The 13,881-nt window shown below is 35.7% G+C and overlaps 1 protein-coding gene across 1 annotated transcript; it reads left to right on the forward strand.

Annotated features, from left to right (window-relative positions):
* Nucleotides 1–500: 500 nt before the first annotated feature.
* Nucleotides 501–6,797, forward strand: LOC104610133 (uncharacterized). The gene is made up of 6 exons (XM_010276620.3): nt 501–1,790; nt 2,562–2,779; nt 2,895–3,135; nt 3,284–3,369; nt 4,171–4,262; nt 6,162–6,797. Exons 1-6 carry the CDS (start codon nt 1,683–1,685, stop codon nt 6,425–6,427), a joined length of 1,011 nt encoding a protein of 336 aa, XP_010274922.1. The 5' UTR covers nt 501–1,682; the 3' UTR covers nt 6,428–6,797.
* Nucleotides 6,798–13,881: the final 7,084 nt, after the last annotated feature.

Here is a 13,881-nt window from a genome sequence, read left to right on the forward strand (position 1 = left end):
GACGAAGTCAATAATTTTTGACTGTTTGATGGGTCTTGACTGAATCGAACTTGAAATCCTGGCCGAATAACAATCAAATGATTCGACCGACCGGATCAAGGGTGAATTGGAAACATTATTAAGAAGTATTTTTTTTGCCATTATGATCACTTAAACTTAGTGTAAAATGTCTAAGGGCAGGGGCTCGATTTTTTATTCTAAAAAAATAGACCAAAGCTAAATAGAGTCAAATATGATGATTGTTTATATTTTATTAAGGGCAAAATTAATATTTTTATTTTTATTTTTTAATTAAATTTATTTAAATGAACATTATAATCAAAACTATAGTTTTCATTATCATAACTAAATTGATTGCAAATTATAAGGAGTATTTTAATAAAATACAAATTATAAAGTAGGTTTTAATATATAGTCATAAGGATTTCTATAAAAAATATAAGGGATATTTTAGCAAATATAAAAAAAAAGTAATATAGTGGGAGGAATTGAAATTTATCTGGTGGACAAATTTAGGAAAAGAGAGAATAAAAAGCGAGAGAGAAAGAAGAGGAAGCAGCGCGTCACAACACGCGGCGAAGCGAGCATCCGCAGCCCGGCCACTCTCGTTTGTCACCACCCTCTGTGTCTCTCTGTCTCTACTCGCATCTTCCGGTTTCGTTTTACTTCTTTTCTTTCCTTCCTTCTCTCCTTTTTTTTTTTTTTTGTTTCAGTCTCGAGTCTCCACTTCTGGTTGCATCTAAGGAACAAGTAGCAAAAACATCTCTAATCTTGGCTTTTTCTTTTTACAATTAAATGTAGAATTGTGTATATATATGTGCAGAACTTAAGGGAAGCTAAAGCTTTAAACAGTTACTCTTCTTTTCCTTTTCAACTCTGAGTTTCAATTTCGGTTTTAGTTTGTGTTTCAGCGTCGGCGTTTGTCCCCACCGAGAACTTCCCAAGAAAAGAAAAATAAGGACATCTGGGCTTTCTGGGTTTTTTTTTTTATTTTTATTTTTTGTGTTTTCTTTGATTCTGCTGTTACAAACTCTGTTTTCAGTCCTTCAGTTCCTACCCCTTTCTTCTCAGTTTTTCTCAGTTTTTTCTTCTTTATAGGTAATAATAAATATCTGCAACTTTCCTTTTATTTTCTTACTTAGAGTCAAGTGTATAGTTTTCGTATATTTGGGGATGGGGATAATCAGGGAAGGCGAGAAATAAGAGGAATTGAGATCCGGAAGAGAGAGATAGAGAGATAGAGGGAGAGATTCTGGCTGTGGACAAAGAGAGAAGAAAATGGGTCTGGGTTGTCATTTTCTAAATTTAGAAACAGAGCATGCAGGAAAGGATTACGAGCTTTAATTACTCTGAGTAAGAGAGAGAAAAAGAGAGTGGGTTCACTGGTTGAAGATCATTCCTGAGACAAATTTCCTTGGTTAATAAATAAAATAAAATTTTATAAATATATAAACCCTAAATAAACCATTATAAATTTACAGCAACTCCTCTCCTCATCTTCATTGTTGTTGTCAATCTTCTTCTTGCAAGATAAACAAGGAAGGAGGAGTTCTTAAAAGTGGTAGTGATATTCAGTTCAGTTTCTGCGGTCCTTGTTTATGCAAGGTTAGAGAGAGAGAGAGGAGAGAGAAAAAAGAGAGAAGAGGCAAGGAGAAAGAGAAGCATCAAAGCATATCATCAAGATGACTTCGCCTTTCTGGGGATCGAAGGTTTTTTCTGCTAGCCATTCCAACCTGGAATGCTTTCTCGATCGCATAACCCCTACTGTTCGTGCCCATTTCCTTCCCAAGGTGATTTCTTTTTCTTTTCTCCTTTTTTTTTTTTTTTACAGATGTTTAATGCCATATTCATCACCATCACCGTCCTGATCAGTCAAGTTTCTTTTTTCTAAACATGAATTTTGCCTTTTGCTTATTTATGCTCTGTGTCTGGGTCTCTCTCTGTGTGAATTTTGGTTGATGGGCTTTGTTCTGCTAAAGGGTGTATATAGAAATGAAAAGATCTTGTCTTGTTGATTTGAACTCTTAGGCGCCTTTGATTTTTCATGGTTTCACTGTTTCTTTCCAAATATTATGCCTGCATTTCTTTATTTTGCTGTTACATGGATGAAATATTACGTCTTTTATGTACTTGTATAGAGCCATTTCCTGTTACATTTCTTTTCTTCCGCTCCAGTGCTATTTGTCTGTTTTTTCCCCTCTTATTGAGGGTCCTTAATCAGCATTGGATCATACTGATTTCTCTCTCTCTCTCTCTCTGTTTGGAAGATTTTCTCTTTAATTTACATTTTCATGCAGTTAGAAAGTGTTTCACTTGCTTTCTTACTTGAAAAGCAAACCGAAAATTTATAGAATGAGTATGACATTTTATTTGCTGTTGTAGATCTTCTGTTTTGTTTCTAGAAATCCCTGCATTAATTTATTAATGAAAAACTTTTGGCATTTTTGTTCAACTGCAGCTATCTATTTTGGGCCTTTCCCGTACAGTATGTGCAAGGAAAAAATTGTTATGTGATTTTTTTCTAACTTTTACTTTTATTTATCTTTTGTTAAACTTTGTAGAGTTGCCTTCGAGATCTAAACAGTCCTTGGCATCCTGTTGGGAAGAATACTATTGAATACTTCACATTGGCGGATCTCTGGGACCAGTTTGATGAATGGAGTGCCTATGGACTTGGTGTTCCAATTGTGCTGAAAGGGGGAGAGACTGTTGTTCAGTTCTATGTTCCCTACCTCTCTGGAATTCAGATTTATACTAGCAAATCCTTTAACTCCCTCAGGTGTCCTTGTCAACTATCTTTTAGTGCCTTATACTCAGTTCAGTTTGATGATGTATCTGGATATTCTTCGGGATTTTTAACAATGAGATTGGACATTCATGCATCTCTATTCCAGGAATCCAAGAGAAGAATGTGAAGTGGTTGAATTTGAGAGTGATTCTTGGAGTGAAGACAGTGAGAGTGATAAGCTGTCAAGGTCTCTGAGTAACAACTCAAGCAGGACGTGGGATGCTGTATCTGAAGATTCAAATTTTGACCAGGAGGGCTCGTGGCCAATGAAGGACAGACTTGGCTCCCTTTACTTTCAATACTTTGAGAGGTTGCCTCCTTTTTTGAGGGTTCCAGTTGTGTACAAGGTATATATCCTATTTGAAGGGTGGTTTGGAACTTGCTTTCTTTTTTGTGGTGTCTGTGGTGTGCTTTATTCTGTTGGAGAAAGAGTAATAGTAGAATTACATACACAATTCCCATTGCTTATGGTTTTATTGGTTCTCTTGATTTCAGATCAATGAATTGGCACAGAACTATCCAGGTTTGATGACATTCAGAAGTGTGGATCTTTCACCTGCTAGTTGGATGGCCGTTGCTTGGTATGCTTAGTTAATGGCACCATGCCATATTTCTATTAATGAAGATTATTTACATTACAGAAATTGATGGAAAATGCTATGCTGTTGGGAACTATTCAAACAGAAATTGAGTCACAGAAGTTTTCTAGGTCTTTTTCCATTTTGTATGTCTATTTGGTGACAAATTTCCAAGTTGCTCCCCTTCTATGGCAATCTGACACTTATTGTATGCTCTGCGCTCCACAATCATATTGGCTAGGTTTTAGTTTTAGCTAATTCTTGTTATGTGGCACCATGAAACTCCTTCTGGTAATGAAGAACCTTTATATCACAGAAATTGATGGAATGTCCTGTGCTGTTGAAAACTATTTAAAGTTTACCACTTCATTGCAACTTGCAACACAAGTATTTGATTCTTTTTCCTTCATTTCTTTTGAAAAAGCATTTGATTCATGAATGAGGGGCAGACATGTTTTGTATGCTCTGCATTCCACAACCATATGGCTAGACATGTTCTGTATGCTCTTGGCCTAAACTACACTTTCTATTAAACATATTCATGCATAAGAAAAGACTTTGAAGGGATTTCTTGTTTCTTAATTGGGAAAGAAGCAGGATGGAACATTCCAGGAAGGGTTTTGACCAATGTGTGCATGCCTGTTTACATTTTTCTTAGTCAGTGCAAAGACCTAAAATGAATACTCAATTGTTTGACTTCTTAATCCTTTTCCAACCCTGCTGATCTGGATTGGTTTTGTGAAATTAATGAATTTAAGACTTTTGCTTATAGATGGCATTGTATCTTTCTTTATTGGCCATTAGGTATCCAATTTATCACATTCCATCTGGGAGAAATGTGAGGGACTTGTCTACTTGCTTCCTTACTTATCATACACTTTCATCGTCTTTCCAAGGTATGTGACATCTTCCTGGATTGGTATCCTTTCATTCATTAATAGAAAATTTGTTTCTTGCTCTGTGCTTACTAAATTGTTGTCAGACATCAATAGTAATGGCTTAAAATTCTGTTTGAATTGATTAATATGGCATTTACATGACAATCAAATGGATATTCATGGAAAAAAGAACAATATGCACTTCTGGATTTTGGTGCTGTTGGTGGTTTGACCTGTAATTCACCCGAATCTGCTTAGTGTTGTTTTAATGAGTAGCTTTTGTATAAAACAATGAACTTGTTTTATGCAATAGATGCTCAACGATTGAGGATGCTAGTGAAGCTTGAATGGCTGCCAATTTGAATGTTTTTTGTTTGCTAAATCAAGGAAAAGGGTGCACTTTGGTCAATAAAATTTCCTGGTGTTTTTTTTTTCCTTTTTCTAACTTGTCATTTAGTTGGATGAATGGCAACCACTTAACTTTTATTATGTCAAACTGATGTTTGTTGTGTTTGGAGGGAATTTCCACTTTATTTGTCCTATGTGCTAATGGCATCTTTGTGTTTGAAACTATGATAAACTATTTTGCAGTGTATTTTGTTCCAAACATCTCACTTTTCTGATTCCTGATGCTATGATTTAAGCTGAAATGTTGTAACTTAAAACACCGTGGTACCAAACAGCATCCTCGTTATCATGCTAAAGTCATTTAAAAATGAATATGTTACATCATTTACAGGATACCTTGTCTTTCTTGTTGTTCAAAATAAGATTTAATCCATTCAAGAAAACTGTGATTTCAAAGCCTTTTTTGATCAAAGCTAAACCCATCCCTATTTCAATCTTCAAATCATTAGTCCAAATTGGAATTGTTCTATATATGCTAATCTTTAATAAAAGACTTGTTTCGTATGTGAAAAAAATATTTTCTTTATTCCCATTTTTATGAAATATTATTGATCTTAAAAATATAGAGACATTTCAGGCTTCCAAAATATTAAGTACTTTTTCTTCCTCCTATAAAGTGGCCATCAAATTGGTTGAGTCAACAATGTTGGTGGCTTGGCGCTATTGTTTTTTTTTTGCCTAGAAAATGCCTAAGCTAGAGATTTGGTTTCCTTTGTGTTAGACTTAATGGGATCTCAAGACTTGCCACTTTCAGATCATTATAATTTAAATATTCCATTAAAGCAAAGTTGTGATTTAAATATTCATGGAAAGCCTTATAACTTATAAGTTACAAGCACCCTTTCACATTTATCCTTTTCTTAAATGGTCTTTCCCAAGTAAGTATTGTTTTAGTCAGGCATACATATTATCTAATTTCATTTCAATACATAGTGCTAAAGAGATATCCTTGGATTCCACATTCCTGGAGACCCATTAGTTTGGTGGTCATCATTCTAACCAACAGGAATTAGAATAAGTTCAATAGGGCATTTATTGACAATTGTTTTGGTTACCCTAGGGTCTACATCTCTTTCAGAAAAAAAGCCCAGTCTCACAGTTACTGTAACTTATCAGGTCTTTGTTGCATTATTTATTTCATTATTACCACAGAATTGCAACATGCAAGGTTATCTATTTTCTTTTCTCTTCATCCTTGCTACTCTTATATGCCTGCTTCTCTATGTGTTTGAATCTCATGGTTGCCTGAAAATGATGGTTTCTCTACCCAAATGCTTTTGTTCTGGTAATAAGTCCATCATTAAGGTGGCTAATGTCCTCCAATTTCTTGTCAACATTTATTCTTGGAGAGGAGTTCCTGTGAATGCTCCCTTTGTCTTTCTATTGGGCAAAGAGTAAATGGGGCAAAGCTGCATGTTTTTATTTGAAGCGAATTATTGTTGCTTAGTTTTGTTTAGTTTCTTGCTTTGATCCAAATTTTTATGATCTTAGAATGGTATGATATTGCAGATATTGCATCAGAGGAAGCCAAGGAGAAAAGTTTTTGTTCATCAGAAGAGGGAGACAAAGGAGAGGAACCTGAAGGGGAGTGTAGTGGCAGTATATCCCTTCCTCCCTTTGGACTGGCCACTTACAAGATGCATGGGAATCTATGGAGGAATCCTGCATCCACGGACCAGGAAAAGATCACTTCTCTCACGAGTGCTGCAGATTCCTGGTTGAAGCAGCTCAGATTGGAACACCATGACTTCACCTACTTCACCACTCACTCTTAACATGTAAATGAATTCCCCCAATCTTTTCCCATGTTTGTTTTTAACAACTGCGCAACCACCGCTGAAAGGCCTTTCCCCAGCTTTAACTTGTTAGAAAAACATGTAATGAGAGTTCCCATGCAAAGCTAACATGTTTTTCAATCGAAAAACTCCAAGAGATGTTAAGAAATGCATGACATGGATCTAAGAAACCCTCAGGGGAATTTTGTGGACTGAGTTGTACTTATTTTAGAGTGACAAGCATACGAGAGAGAGAGAGAGAGAGAGAGAGGTGGTTCTATACTAGTTTTTGTTGTTTTCTTCTGTGTAGATGCTTCAAACAATGTTTTTCATTTGGTTATATTATATAATGGTTGTAAACTTGTAATTAGTTGTTTGCATCATTCAACATCTTCTCTTTGCTTACTCAGTGATGATGATATACAAATATTTTGTCTAGTTTATACATGATTAGACATTAGTGATGCCTGCGAGTAAAAATAAGAATGGCAGATTTTCCCTTTTTGGTAAAAATAAGAATGGTAGTTGGGCAACCAGTTTTTCTGCGGGGTTGATGACTTGGTAAGTGTGTGGCATCGATGCTGTTGCTTCAGAGATGTTTCTTGAGAAAACGGTGCTGTATGCATGAAGGTCTGTTGCACTGTTTTTTCAGAAAACGACTCATTTTTTCCAAAATGGTGCTGTATGCATGGTCTGTTGCACCGTTCTCTCAGAAAATGGTTCCTTTTTTTTTTGTTTGGCATCGATGCTGCCACATTGGTTGTTTTTTTTTTTTTTTTTTTTTTTGGAAAATGATACTTGTTTTGTTTGGTACCAGTACTGTAGTGCCGTTTTCAGCATTGGTCTATATTATCTAACATCCAAGATGATGCCATATTGATATCATGTCATTGTACTGTTGGCAATAACGAGCAGAAAACATTGAATTTGGTGTTTTTTTATACCATATTTTCCCAAATTTTAAGGCATGATTTGGAGTAATTTTTTCCTGGAAAAATGATACTAAATAAGAGTCTGTTTTCTAAAGCATCACTTTTTTTGATGTGGCATCTACGTGATACCGTTTCCTGAGAAAACGGCATTGATGCCAAATATTGCTTTGATTGTGCATGGCGGAAGGAATCCTTTGATGATGAAGTCATGAACATGGTTCAAAGTATCGATATGCCTCTACCTGTATTTAGATACAGGCAGAAATACCTTTTTGTTTTAATTTTTTTTTCAAAATTTGGTCTTTGGGAAGATATTTAAACATATTTTTTATTGAAAAAGAGTAGGGTCCTGAAACACCTATAAACAGGTGTATCTGACCCCAAAGATATGATACAATACATTCGATATGGGATTTATTGTATCGAAATTTTGAACCTTGATCATGAAAAGACTCACAGGACTGAATGAAAATGACCATTCAACCTGTTAAAACTTAAAAGCTATTATCAAAGTTACTTGGAGGAAAAGAGTTTGACAAAGTGATGAGTCTTGGTGACCGTTCAACCTGTTCCATCATCTCCTACATGTAGAATTACCCATGGAAGAAGTTTTTGTGCATGTGGAAAATGGAAATACAAACAAAAAAAAAATCCCAAGATTTACGGGTTTTGAATTTTGATAAGAGAAAATATGATATACAAAGTCCAATTTAAATGGGGTTATTTCAAATCAACAACACAATGTCCACAACCTTGAGTCTTGATTCTTGGTGACTTATAATAGCTTTCAATACACATGCTGCTGTGGAGGCATGGTTTTCGAACCGTTGTTGATCTGGATGGTTAGATTGTTTAGCTTAGAAATTGTTCAGACAATCATTTCACCCTTAACTTATATCTTAACAAAAAAACGTTGATTTGATCAATAATTCATTGACTTAAAATAAACAAACAAATTGGAATTTGGACACCAATTTGTGTGGACCTTTTCAAGGTACCAGATTGATTTTAAAATAAACAAACAAAGTTAAAGATTAAGATATCTTAATTCCTACAGATGGGTCTAAATTTTTAGGCCATGTTCATCCAAAAACGTGGACCATCAACTGGACAAAAGGATGGATGAGTGGGGAGGCTGTGCTCTGATATTGGAGTTCGCACTCCATTGGAGGTGGTGAAAGTATGAATTTCGTAGGTCCCACTCCTAAAGAAAGAGTAAACAACTTTGGAAATTCTTTGTTGGGGATAAGAACAAAACCCACAATTAATGACTAATGGGGGTTTCTTGCTAGCTTCTGTTGACAAATTTTAATGGTCTCCGAAATGGAGGATGTTATCCACACTAATGCAGGAGTTATATCTTTGTTATTATTATATTTCTTCTAGTTTTAATGCCAATGTAGTGTGTAGTGCTGTAGGGTTAATGAAGAAATCAATGAGAGAGAGAAATGACAACGGGTGGGAAACATATTCTCCATCCCAACCCTAATTTTGAAATAAATTCCCGTCCCAACCATGATCCCCGTTAGGATAAAAGTTACCTTCCAATCCCAATCTCTGACGGAGATGGGTTTATTCGAATCCTCAAAGCTTTTAATTAAAAGTATTTTTTGAAAAATAGATTTACTTAAAATAAAGAAAAATCTTAATATAAATGCTATTTAAATATTTTTGATATATATGTAAATAATATTATATAATATATCTTCGATGTAAATAATATTTAATATAGACTCAATTTGGAAGGAATGCAAATACAAATATATAGTGTAAAACATTTTATTTTGTATTATTTTATATGTATTAGTAAACATGTACGTGCATTTGTACGTAATAGTATCTGTAAGACAAAATTATTTACAATTCATGGACAATTTTTGAATAGTTATAAGTGGGCAGTTTCTTAATTATTATAAGTGAGCAGTTTTTAGAGTAAGAGTAAAGGACATATATGCCCTCTTTATGCTGCTTAGATAGGGGATAGAAAATGTCCAATGAAAATTCCAGAAAAAATGGACATTCACTCTTTTATAGGTAATATAGATATAGACTTGTATTATACACATTTATATTTATACTCTTCCCAAATTAAGCCATATATAATCGAGATGGGGCAGGGTGGGAGACTTGATGGTTTCTCTAACCTTTATTTGAAAAAGGACATTCTGGGATGTAAAAGGAATGACCATTGACAGATGCTCTCTCTCTCTCTCCCCATATAAGACTCTCTCTCTCACACACACAAATGTAAGACCTAAAATTCCTCTCCTCCAAATAAATGATTTGAACAGAATCAATCCCCTATCGAACATCACCACCCAATTTGTTAAAATTGTACCTAGAACCATATACGGTAATGAGTCGGTTTGTCTTGGGGAGCCCACCAGACCCAGCTCATTCTACCTTGCTTTTTGATGACAGTGATTTGGCTCCCAAAGAATCTGAGGATGCCTTTCAACTTGAGATAAAAAGAAAAGATGAGACACCATGTTGACATGGTGAACAAAGTTCTTGGATTGCAGTTACCAGCTCAAAATGCTGCCTGCTACAAGATTTGAACCACTATTGGTGTTATTCACTCCACTGTCTATGATTCCCTTTTCTCCCCCCTTTCTCAGAAACAATGGGCATCCCATCTTTTGTGGGTTGAACTGAACTCAACAAACTCATGGCTTGAATAGGCTAAGCTTACTAGTCAGGTGGATGGTCTTAAATCTTAATGGGGTCCACGTCCATCCAGATGGGGACCCACCCCACTTGATCAACTTCAACTTAGGTTTGATTTGGTTGTGAATTTGTTCAACCTTCAATGGACCTGAGACCGGTATGGTTTTGTAATTCTTTAAATTGGACAACCCAACTCCCATCCTTGATCCAGATTAACTGATAAAACTTGAACCAACCCTAACTGGTCAGGGTTTGATTGGCCTTAACTGATCAAACTACCTTTAAATTGGGCAACCAAACTCCCATCCTTGGTCCACATCAGTCTTATTCTCAGCTCAAAACAAATTAGGTACATATATTTGGCATTGCTAGGGCCTAGGGATGCAAGTAGTTCAGATTAACTGATAAAACTACCTTGAACCAACCCTAACTGGTCAGGGTTTGGTTGGCCTTAATTGGATTTAAGGTCTGCTAAAGTATAGGTCGCATTTGGTATCATTGCTGTTTCTACCTGAAAAGTTTTGGGTTATACAAATTGTTTTTTGCTTTTTTTTTGCCACGTTATCCAATTGTTGAGATATGTATTATCACATCACATGTGAGTTATTTCAGCTAGAAAGATTAGGCTTTACTCCGGTAGAGCAAGAAACACTAATTTGATGTTTCTGAAAACAGCCTCTCTGTACATGCATTTTTAAGGTATGCCTATTTCAATCATAAATAACATCAAATGACAATTGTATGACAATTTATATTGATCAAAACCAAAACATTTCAGGTAGAAATAGCAATGGTACCAAACACAACCATAGTCTTAGCTGAGTTTAGGGGCACTATTCATGAGACAGGATTGGTTGGTTTCAGTATTCCATTATATTTAGGTTGTGTTTGGTACTGTTGCTGTTTATACTGGAAATGTTTTGGGTCGATCAATTTAAATTGGTATAAAACTGTAATTTGAGGTTGTTTATAGCTGAAACAAGGATACTTTATTTGTTGTCAGGGGCGTCTTCCAGTTGGGGAGTAACTTGAATATATATGATGTGACAACACGTATCTTTCACCAATTTGTATTTGTATTGATCAACCAAAAAATTTTCACTTAGGCTGAGTTTGGAAGGAGTACAAATGCAAATATGTAGAGTGCAAAACGTTATATTTTGTATTATTTTATATGTATTTATGCTATATATATTTACATTTGTACTACTTCCAAACTGAGCCTTAGAAACAGCAATGCCACCAAAAACAACCTTAGTCAGGTAGGATTGTGTTAGGATTTGAGTTGAGATGGGCTGGACTGGGATTTCTGGGCCTTAGTCTTTGAAGCTTGGGGCGGGCTGGCTATGGTCATCCTAATGGGTAGTAGTTTTGTCAAACTTTGACTCAGTAAAGCAAGCAGATAACGGGTATCATTGATCTTCTTCTTTTTCTTCTTCTTATTCTTATATATATATATATATATATATATATATATATATATATATATATATATATATTATGTTTTCAAGGTTAAAGGGTTTAAGCTTAACATGTATTGATATAGTCTAAATGGTTCCTCCAATCAAACGTAGACATGTGGCATGCTGAGAGGCAACCTCAGGCCTCGGAGAGTAATTCCGACATTTCCCCTTTGAATTAATGAGGAGTCATAATGACAGGTATTACGACCTTGGGCGTGCCTCTTGGTACATTAATGACAAAGTAACGCTCCACCACATGGTCATTGCCTTAATGACCCTGGCCTTGGTAAGTTGATAACAGCCGACGTGCGAAGCTATCAAGGAAAGCCCATTATGCCGCTTCCAGGAGGGAGCTCGCCTATAAGTGTGGTTCACCGATCACAAGTAATCTCTCTTACACACTCTTATCTTCCTGCTTGCTCTAACTCTCTTCTCACTTTGATACCTCGGCTCTCTAAGGCCTCAGCTAACTTAATTGTTGGAGTCATCGCTCCTAAGGCCTCTAACATCTTTTTGTATTGACAGGTGGCTAGATGGGATCCTTGGCCAAAGCACTTCAAAAATTCCAAGACTGTCCTCATTAATTTCAATGACATCAATTGGCATCACCTGTGGAAATGACTACAGCCAAATTTTCACTTCCAAGTGCTATGGCCAATCATCAAGACAACTCTAAGACAAGAAACCACTCTTCCCCTCCTACACCCGAAAATCATGTCACATAAGAGAAATTCCAAGTGTTGATGCAGCAAGTGGCCTTTCTTCTTGACCAGGTGCATAACCTGTAGCAACTAGCAGTAGGCCAACTCCAATACAGACAACCACTAACATTCATTAACACCTTGGCAAGAGATCAGCTAACATTTCACTGAGTCATTACCTCGGAAATTGCACCCAAGATGACTTTTTCAAGGCTGATAGTAGTAGTTGCTTAGTGAGCCAATACGCTACCATATGCACATTGCCACCATGCTAGTTGCCCCACAGTCAGGCAACAAAGGAATGCAGATAAAAATAGGGATCAAGCCACACCTAGCCATTAGAGAAGTCAAGGAGGCGAGAGCCAAGCCTTTACCATGCCATCGCCGTCATAGCTACCACTACAACTCGGTAAGTAAAATGGAAGCATATACTCTTAGAACCTTGATTACATCTAACGCTTTAATGCCAAGTTCCTTGAACTCAAATCTTAACCAGGCCATCGCCATCATAGCTTCCACCAATGGCTTGGCATCCCCAGCCTTCAGCTTCTCACTCACTAAGAGGCTGCTACGGAACATGGCAGAGTTCTTATTGAGAGGGGAAAAATATATCGATGTAGATGAAGCTAAGGCCAGTAAATGAATGATCGATTAACAATGATCAGATAGGAAGAGAGAAGATAGAGATAAGTTGAGGCCTTGCAGCTCACATAACAAGAAGGATAAGTCTAAATAGGCTATACTGTCGTATGAGAGTTACACTCCGCTCAATGCTACTAGAAGCCAGATCCTTATACAGGTCCGGAAGTAGGAGCTCAAGCGATGGCCTTCCAAGATTAAGAATCCCAAAAAGAGGAATCAAGACAAGGCTATTCAAGATGTTGTAAATTGACCTTCTAATTAATAAAGCTATGTTTTCTGTTGCTGATAAAAGAAATATGGGCCAAAGTAAAAGAGTAGAAGTGAAAATCTAATATGGAAAATCAAATTCTATAATTTTCTCTTAGCATTTTAGGAGATTTCAGTGCAAAAAGGGCCAATAAATTCTTAGTTTCTCTTGGACAAATCAAGTGGGATTTTTTTTCTTATTATTCAAAATCTAACATCCCAAGTCCAAGTTGGTAATTTTTCTCATTTCTCTTCTTAATGGATATTTTATTCTTTTTATTGAGTTTTTCTTTTTTTTGCATAGATCAAATCATTTCTTTTAAACTATTGGTTAACCATAAATCTAATATCGATTATATGGATGATTCTTCATATGTTTCCTTTCTTCTAAATCAGTCATTTGAATAATTTGAGAACTTTGCATATTGAAATGTAAGATGTTTATAGTTGTTAGTTGATTAGTTATTTTTTTATTTAACGCTTAAATGCTAAAACATATTTATACCTTCTATCATTCTAATTTAGCATATTATATGTTATTTTATCAATTTATAAACTTTAATTAATTCTTCTTAAGCTTTGAGGCTTATGCCTCACTTTTTTGGTCCATTACACCTCAGCTATGCCTTCAGCCTTTTTAAAACCTTGGATAAATTAGGATTATCACATTATATTAGGAACTTTTTGCTTTTGTTTTCCCAAGGTGTGGAAAAATGGAAATTATCCAAATTCTGCCCAAAAGAGGGCTTTCAAAATCCGCTAATTTTGGTAGAATTTATAACCTTGAAATCTTCCAAGTTCCA

This window comes from Nelumbo nucifera, chromosome 4 (assembly GCF_055504915.1).
Source record: "Nelumbo nucifera cultivar China Antique chromosome 4, China Antique-T2T, whole genome shotgun sequence".
NCBI lineage: Eukaryota > Viridiplantae > Streptophyta > Magnoliopsida > Proteales > Nelumbonaceae > Nelumbo > Nelumbo nucifera.